The 9381-nt window shown below is 42.0% G+C and overlaps 1 protein-coding gene across 1 annotated transcript; it reads right to left on the bottom strand.

Annotated features, from left to right (window-relative positions):
- Nucleotides 1–5859: 5859 nt before the first annotated feature.
- LOC311226402 (G-protein coupled receptor 35-like) lies at nucleotides 5860–6741 on the bottom strand (the record flags this gene model as incomplete). Its single annotated transcript, XM_084311831.1, has 1 exon — nucleotides 5860–6741. One exon carries the CDS (start codon nucleotides 6739–6741, stop codon nucleotides 5860–5862), a length of 882 nt encoding a protein of 293 aa, XP_084167957.1.
- Between the last annotated feature and the right edge of the window lie 2640 nt (nucleotides 6742–9381).

Here is a 9381-nt window from a genome sequence, read left to right as displayed (position 1 = left end):
TGGCGTAGAAACTGTACATTGGAGGAGGTTGGTGGGGTGGGGTTGGGTGGGTTGGGTGAGGGCTGTACATTGGAGGTGGGGGGGGGGGGGGGTTGGGTAGGGGACACACACACATTTTACACTGTTCATTGGAATATTGACAAAGCCTTACTTGGTCATTTACTGTACAACTAGGTTAGGACATTTGTAGGGGCCAGTTTCGAATTGCAGTCTCACGTAGGTGTTTTTTGAGAGTGTTTTTGAAGGTGGGTAGTGATTCACATTCCTTTACAGCTTTAGGCAGGGCGTTCCACATTGATGTGGCATAATTGCGAAACGTGTTTAGTCCCTTGTTTGAGCCGAATCTGGGTTTTACATGATTTGTGGAGCTCCCTCTGGTGTTGTGATCGTGGTATTCACTGACCTTTGGGAAGTATTTTGACATGTACATGGGTACCTTGGTCGCGTAGTGTATCTTGTAGACCAGGCCCATTGCAAGTTGCTGTACTCTGTCGTCTACTCTAAGCCATCCTAGGTTGTCAAAGTGGGCAGGGGTGAGGTGGGTTCTAGGAGTCAGGTCAAGTAGTAGTCTGACTAGCTTGTTTTGAGATGTTTGTAATTTGTTTTTTAGTGCCTTTGAGGTGCTTTGGTACCATGAGGTGCAAGCATAGTCGTAGTACCCTTGAATGAGTGCTCCTGCTAGAGTCTTCAGGGTATTCTTGTTTACCAGAGAGGAGATCCGGTACAAGAATCGCGTTCGTTGGTTGACTTTTTTTATTACATTGGATGCCATTTTGTCACAGGAAAGATTAGCCTCTAGGATGGAACCCAGGTAGGTAATTTCATCTTTCCTTGTGATAATATTGTCACCCACTGTAACCGAGAAGCCGTCGGTCTTGCTGAGTTTGTTATTTGAACCGAAGAGAATGGACTCTGTTTTGCCCATGTGTAATGATAGTTTGTTGTCGGCGAGCCATATGCAGATTTTGCCTAGTTCCGAGCTGAGGGCTTTTTCAACCTGTAACTTGTTCTTGTCAGAGACCAGCAGGGCTGAGTCGTCCGCAAACAGGAACAAGTTGCAGTCACAAGCTGACGACATGTCATTTGCATAAATTAGGAATAGTAGCGGTCCTAGTATGCTTCCTTGTGGAACACCACAGCTCACTGTGAGGGGGGGGGGATAGGGTACCGTTTACTTCCACCATCTGTTACCTCCCCTCCAGGTAGGATTGTATCCAGCTCACTGATAAACTATCAAAACCAATTGCTTTTAGCTTGTCAATCAGAATGGTGTGATTGACAGTGTCGAAGGCCTTTTGTAGGTCCAGCATGACCATGCCGCAGTATTTGCCCGCGTCCACCTCTTGTTTGATGTGGTCGTTCAAGTAGAGAAGGCATGTGTCAGTGGAGTGGGATGTTCTGAAGCCAGATTGGAATTCGTAGATTAGATTTTTTTCCACGAGGTACTTTTCGATCTGTTCGTATACTATTTTTTCCATGACTTTCGAGATGGATGTAAGGATAGAAACAGGGCGGTAGTTACCCGGGTCTAATTTGCTGCCCTTTTTGTGCAGGGGTGTTACTCTCGCAATTTTGAAGTCCTTGGGGACGTGTCCCTGTTTTATGGAGAGGTTTATTATGTGTGTGATGACTGGGGTGATGGCTGCTGCTGAGTCTCTGAGGAATTTGGAGGGGATGTTGTCATGGCCAGTGGCCTTGTTTGGTTGGAGGGCGCTCAGTTTTTTGAGTACCTCATCTGTAGTTACTATTTCCAGTTTGAAGTCGTCTTTGTGGACGCCTAGGTTCATGTAGTATGCTACTATGTGTTCTACCCCATACTGCCCTGAGTGGGAGGGTAGTTTGTTTACCAGTGTTGTGGCTATGTTTGTGAAGAAAGTGTTTAAGTAATTGGCTACATCCAGCTTGTCTGTGATGAGCGTGTTGTCCGTCTTTATGTTTGAGAACCTGGTTTTGAGTTTTTTACTGCAGCCTAGTTGATTGTTGAGTAATTTCCAAAGTTCACGTGGTTTATTTTTGTTTTCCTCGGTTTTGTCATTGATGACATTTTTTTTTGCCGTTTTGATCATGGAGTTTACGTAATTTCTTAGTCTGTTTCTTTCTAGTTTGAGTTCAGTCACGTGGTCTTGGAGTTCACTGCTCGTGCTTTTGGTAAGCTTTGACTGACTTTTACGAAACTCAGAGCATTTTTTGTCTCTGGCTTTCATAGCGGTCAGTATTTCAGTGTGCATCCATGGCTCAGCGCGATTTTTTACCCTGGTGGTTCTTAGGGGGGCCATTTTGTTGAGTATTGATGAAAATTTGGTTTTGAAGCCAAGCCAAGGTCTGCATCCTCTTAACAATTGTATGTATTGAGCTGTACTGTACTGTACCCATTCTGCAATCTGTTAATAAACTTTTCATTCAATCAATCAATCAATACATTTGTGACATAAACGGTATTCAAATATACTCATAGATCCTGTATGATGGGGAGGGGACTGTACATTTGGAGGGGTGGGTGGGTGGGAGAGAAATATACATACGGCGGGGAGAGAATATATACATGCGGTGGGGAGGAGACTGTCTATTAGGAGGGGGTGGGGGGTTTTGGACATTTACGGTGGCCAGTTTAGAATTGCAGCCTCCCGTAGGTGCTCTTTAAGAGCGGTTTTGAATGTGGGTAGGGATTCACATTCCTTTACAGCTTTGGGTCTGGGTCAAATTAAAGGACCATACTGGTCTAATTCTGACTTCTCGCCATTAGCAGAGATTGCCCCTATCATCAATAGACGTTGTGTACATATATATGTACATATATATAGTAGATCTCAGCCCACATTTTCATACTTCATTCACTGCCATTCATGTTGAAACATGTTGAAAGTCGCTAGGTATCAGTAATTCACCATTTTCAAAATCATTATGTCATTTATTTGATCTAAAGACTGTATTACTCTAATACAAAAGCTATTCAAATTCACACATTGATATCAAACCATCTCTATTTACCGAGTCACCAAAGAAGAGTCCGAGTCAAGTCCCCATTACCCTAGTCCGAGTCCAAGTCATCAAGGTTGAGTCCAAAAAAAAAATATATAACTGTATTTATCAATTAACAAGTCAGAGTCCGAATGCAGTCAATGCTCGAGTCCAAGTCCAAGTCCAATCAACAGTCATCTCCCGCCTCGACTACTGCAACGCACTGCTAGCTGGCCTCCCGGCCACTGCCACCAAGCCTCTTCAACTCATTCAAAACGCAGCGGCCCGCCTGATCTCAAACCTACCGAAGTCGGCCCATGTCACCCCACTTCTTAGGGACCTGCACTGGCTCCCCATTGCTGCACGTATCCGCTTCAAGGCCCTCGACCGCGGTAGGCGGGAACCGCTCCCGCCTACCTCCGGTCAATGGTCTCTAACTACACACCCTCAAGACCCCTACGATCTGCATCTTCTGGCCGCCTCAGACCTACTCCTATCCAAGCTCCCGGAGGGTCATCAAAGAGAAGCCGCCTATTCTCAGTCCTTGCCCCATAATGGTGGAATGAACTACCCATCCCAGTTAGGACAGCCGAATCCCGTCCAATCTTTCGCCGTCGACTAAAGACTCACTTCTTCAACCATTATCTGAAATGATAAAAAAAAAAAAAAAATCTAACCCTGACTAACCTTACTGTCATGCACTTGTCCTAATAAACTAACCTACACTGTAACACGCAACACTTTGATAAACATTGTTACTCAGCTGAGTTGTACCCTTCTTGCTGTCTTGTCGTACAGAACTTGTAAGTCGCTTTGGATAAAAGCGTCAGCTAAATGACTAAATGTAAATGTAAATGTAAGTCTGAGTCAGAGTCCTGGAAATTAGTCCAGGACTCGGACTAGAGCAGTGGCGTCGCGTGGGTAAAACAACTGGGGATGGCAATCTTTTTTTAATAAAAAATTTGTTTTTTTTAAATAAAAAAAATTAAAAAACCTTTTTTATATATATATATATTTTTTTATATATATATATATTTAAGCCAAATAATATTGTGACAAAATAAAAATGCACACTAAATAAAAAGACACATTTCAAGTGTAAACATACAGCTATACTATTCCATGGGCTAGATTTAATAAGATTCGAGCTGAGTAAAGCGCTTCCCACACCTCCAGGGCAGCAAATGTGCAGAGGCCAGAGTACTTAGTCTGCTGACGGACCCGTTTTAAGGTGTGGGAAGGGCTTTAGTAAGCTCGAATCTTATTGGCTAGTATTGGTTTTGGACTCCACATACATGAATCACAGGGTGGAAGCTGGAGAAAGACACCTCCCCTCTGCCTCCTCTCCTCTGCTGCAGTGACTGCCTCAGTGAGTCTGACAGTGTGTTAGAGAGAGTGAGAAGGAGAAGAGGGAGACATTTAAAAAAAAAATTATAACACAGAGATGAACAATTATGATTTTTTATTATTATTGTAAACTATATAAAAAAATATATATATTGCTTTTTTTCTTTTTTTTTCTTCCATATTTCATATTTCATATTAATTCATATTTTAATAATGGGGAAGCCTGGCTTCCGTTGGCTTCCAGGAGGATTCGCCACTGGACTAGAGTCACTCTGAGTACTACAACACTGCTTCATCCAGCTTCTTTCTTCTGTCCTGCAGAGAGCGAGTCCAACTTCCTCTTCCTGTTTACAAATTCGTACATGTCTGAGGTGTAAGTTTCTGCCAACTCTTCCATTATACTTTGGTTCTGCCCTCTGAGATGTCAATCACAACAGAGCCAAGGGAGCCTTGAGCCAAATATTACGCATGGAAAGATAGTTCCTTATACAAGTGCTACATTTCAAACCAGAGGTTTAGCTTGAAGAGCTAAACATCTCCAGGTACAGTAGGCTACATTCTTTAAAGGGGAACTATATCTTACTATTTCTTTCACTATTTGGGCAATTTTACACAATTCCTGTGAGTCTATGGAACACATCTGTACGTTTTTTTCTCCAAAAAATTCATTGTTTTGTATTTCTAATCAAGTACTGTAGAGCAGCAGTTTCTGCCCTTCAAGATTCCAAGCTGTTTTTGGCTGGGCTCCGCCCATACTCGCAATGCGCTTTGAGTGACAGTCACCCACTGCACTGCAATACCTTTTGGGGGAGAGAGAGAGATAGAGAGGGACTTGTAATCTAATGTTACGTTTTATCGCCCAAAAAACAAACTAATTTGCTAGTTTGTTAGGGTTAGCATGCTAATGCTAATAACTATAATTGGAGAGCTGTCAGTGTGTCTGTCGGTCAGTGTGTTTGTTAGCGTTACCAAGCTAATGCTAATAACTATAATTCGATAGCTGTCAGTGTGTTTGTTAGGATTAGCATGTAAATCAGATGAGAGTAGCCAGTGTGTTTGTTTGTCTTTCTGTGTGTTCGGTGTGCCGTTTGGTGGAGATTTGCACTCTACTGAATGCACCTTCCCGTTTTTTTTTTTTTTTTTTTTTAACTTTGGCCATTTCCCTGGCTCTTTTATACGTTTATCGCATTTATACCTGGTCAAGTTCGACCGACAGAAGCAGGCTGAAAGGGTTCAGATGGGGGGGAAGACACTCTGGGAAAGGCACGGCTGCAGTCCGGGATTCGAACTCGCTCAGCCCCAGATCCGCGACGAGCACGGTTGTCCACGGCGCTGAAATAGCACTCGCGGTACGTGGTGAGCTACTGGAGCTCCCCTTCCTGTTTTTTTTTTATCTAATTTCTTTGCCTACATTTTTGAGTATTTTTTTTTACCATTAACTTAATTTGTAGCAAATGATGCCAGTGCTATTTTCCTTGACACAAGAGTCTATCATCCAACAGTGTTGCTTGACTATCGAGGGATTGTAAAGTGCCAATAAAATTCCAGGACCGATTATGCGGTTGCAATTCTGCAAGAGAAATAGAGACACCTAGAAACGGTATCTCGCGACGTCTTTAACAAAAAGTAATAGCTGATAAAATCCAAGCAGCAGTTTGTGGTGGCGATCCACTCGGACACCAGCAGAAACGCGTGTTCACCCGTTGTCTGGGGGGATTTGACAAAGTACTTCAGCATAACAGCGACATGGAAGGGTGTGTAGCAGACAACGAAGACGATCATGTTTGCCGTTACTATGCCGACGATGTTTTTCTTTTCCATCGAGTCATCGTTGTCCTTGGACAGAGTACGTATGATCACGGCGGAACAGAGGACGATAATCAAGAAGGGAGCGAGGAAGCACATACCCATTTGCGTCGCCACTAATCCTAGAGGGAACTGGAAGTGGTTCATTTTACTTCTTACGTAGCACGTGGACAGATGCTCCGGGTCGCTGGTCTCTCGGAACGCCACGCATAGGGTCACCAATACCACCCAAATGGCCCCACACACGGCCGCGGCCACCTGCTTCTTCCACCTCCAGGCTCGAGCCTGCATGGGGAACCGGACGGCCACGCAGCGGTGGACGCTGATGGCCGCGCTGGTCAGGATGCTGGCGTACATGTTGGCGTAATGCACCGTGATGAGGAACGAGCACAGGTAGGTTTTCTTCAGGCAATAGAAGGAGTCGTAGATCCTGAAGGGGAGGAAGAGGATGAGGGTGAAGTCGGCCACGACCAGGTTGAGCATGTAGATGTGGGTGTCTGTCCAGTGGTCCCGCCTGGCGATGAAGGCGTGTAGAGCGGCGGCGTTGAGGAGGAGACCCAGGAGGAACAGGGGGGCGTAGGCCGCTCCTTCCAGGAACTCCACGTGGCAACTAGAGTTGTTGATGGACATGCTCACCTGGAGAAAGGGAAGGGAAGGGTGGTTCTACAAGATTACATCTGGGTGGATGATGTTTCCGAACTACCCACACACACACACACACACACACACACACACACACACACACACACACACACACACACACACACACACACACACACACACACACACACACACACACACACACACACACACATTCACACACACACACACACACACACACACACACACACACACACACACACACACACACACACACACACACACACGCACACACACACACACACAAAGTAACAGTCACTCACTAGTACTTGTATGTTCTGAGTCACCATGATTTCATTTGTTTGAGTTGATAGAAATCCCAGATAGCAAACTGACCTAGGAGCGATCTCGGATCAATGATGAGGCCTCAATGTCAATAACATTGAATCAATGTTGAAATATTGCTGAAAAACTGTTCATCTTGATTCATTGTTTCTTTTCCAACATAAAAAAGGCCATCCGTTGTCAACGTTAATTCAATGTTGATTGAATGAATGAATGAATGAATGAATGAATGAATGAATGAATGAATGAATGAATGAATGAATGAATGAATGAATGAATGAATGAATGAATGAATGAATGAATGAATGAAGTTTATTTAACGGTTTTGTTTACAGACAAATCAAACATACCCATGTGGACTTGTAAACAAATTTAATAAAATAGAAAATCACAAATGTACATATTCAAGGCAAGCTCACACACAAAATCCAAAATCAACGACCGAAAAAAAGGAATAGGCTGAAGCACATGTTTATTTTCTCCTATCCTTTACAAATTCTTAAAAACGAAATATATTTTAATATAAGAAAGAAAAGGTTTATTATCAACCTCAACCACAACTGTCATTTTAGACACTGAATCAACGTCACTGCTCTCTCTAGTCTAGGGTATTTCCTACCTTCAGAAATGCCACAGCCCAAAAGAGTGTTGAATCAAAATGCAGTCACTCTACGACTCCATAATTTACCATTTCATCAGCAATTAATAAAAAAAAATATATAAAAATAGAAATACATCTTAAAAAAAAACGTTACAAAAGATTTTACGAAAACAAGTTTTTAACTCAGTTATGCAGTCGTTTGTATAACTTTCAAACGTCTCGTCCTGTGGAAATGAAAGCTGCTGTGAGGAAATGCCTTGCACTATATAGTATTGTATATTAGTACACTGCACAGTATTGTATATTGTATGGTAACTACGTCTATTCTGCATCGAACATTGTACATAATTATGTCTAAACTGAACACTGTGACCTCATTTCTTTACTTCTAATTTTACTATGTTATTTTATTTCATACTTATCTTGTCTTGCACAGTCTCTGGAGCGTAACAGTAAGAAGCATTTTGTATAAAAGTATTCTGTACTTCTGTATGACAAATATTAAAGAAACTTGAAACTTGAAACTTGAAATGAGGGTGGTGTTTCTGTCTCTGTATCTTGACTCATCGTTTCCTGACGTGAGGGGCCAAATAGTGCATGAGCACCTGCCCCTTTTCCCTCAAAAAGTCAAAAAGGGCCCTTGTTAATTGTATATATATTTTGTAAAATATTTAAATATTATTTTCTATAGAAATTCTATGAAACTAATTATAGACGCTTTTATTATAGATGTCTTTAAGATTTGAAAGATTTTGGCAGGATGTGACACTGTTTCTGAAACTGCTATGCTTATTGCAACATAGAAATGTTAATAAATGGGCACCAAAAAGCTTCAAATACCTGGGAATCCAAATATCTAACGACCTGAACCAAACATACCAAAATAACTATCTACCTATTATGGAAAAAATCAAAACAGACCTATACAAATGGAAAGATCTACCAATTTCTTTAATTGGACGTGTTAATGTGGTCAAGATGAATGTTCTGCCTAAATTAATTTATTTGTTCCAGTCAATTCCACTCAGCTGTCCACCAAGCTTGTTTACATCACTGAATAAAATCATTTCAATGTTTTTGTGGTCCCAGAAACGGGCTAGGATCAGATTAAAAGCACTACAGGCTCCCCTGAATAAAGGGGGCTTAAACCTCCCCAACTTCAGACTGTACTACCTAGCCTGTCAATCACGTGTTATTTGGTGTTGGCTCAACAGTGAGAGGCTGCCCACACCAGCATGGGTTAAACTGGAAGAGAACATAATCCATCCTACTCCACTACAGGTAATCCCCTATATAGACACGCAAAAAACCCTTAACTCTATCACTAAAAACCAGATTATACATCATACCTTTGCATGTTGGAAAGAAACTATTAAACTAATGGGAAATCAAAATACCTTGTTAATGAGCATGCCCCTGTGGAACAACCCTTGTGTCCCCAAAATTATTAGTGAGGGAATATCTGAAAATTGGAGAACCAAGGGAATCAGCGAAATAAGAGACTTGTATAACCAAAGCATCTTTTCTGATTTTAATTCCCTGAGAGCGAAATATAATTTACCTTCATCCATCCAGTATTTAAATCCTTTTTTAAATACTTACAGATACGGAACTGGGTCAAAAATAACAGTTATAGCTATCCCCATATGTCTGAAACACCAATAGAGAAACTTTTTAACACTACAAAAACATCAAAGGGCCTGATATCTAAAATCTACACACTG

This window comes from Notolepis coatsorum (assembly GCF_963971535.1).
Source record: "Notolepis coatsorum genome assembly, chromosome: 4".
NCBI classification, from domain to species: domain Eukaryota; kingdom Metazoa; phylum Chordata; class Actinopteri; order Aulopiformes; family Paralepididae; genus Notolepis; species Notolepis coatsorum.
Note: the sequence above shows the minus strand (reverse complement) of the source record. Positions and strands in the feature narration are given on the sequence as shown.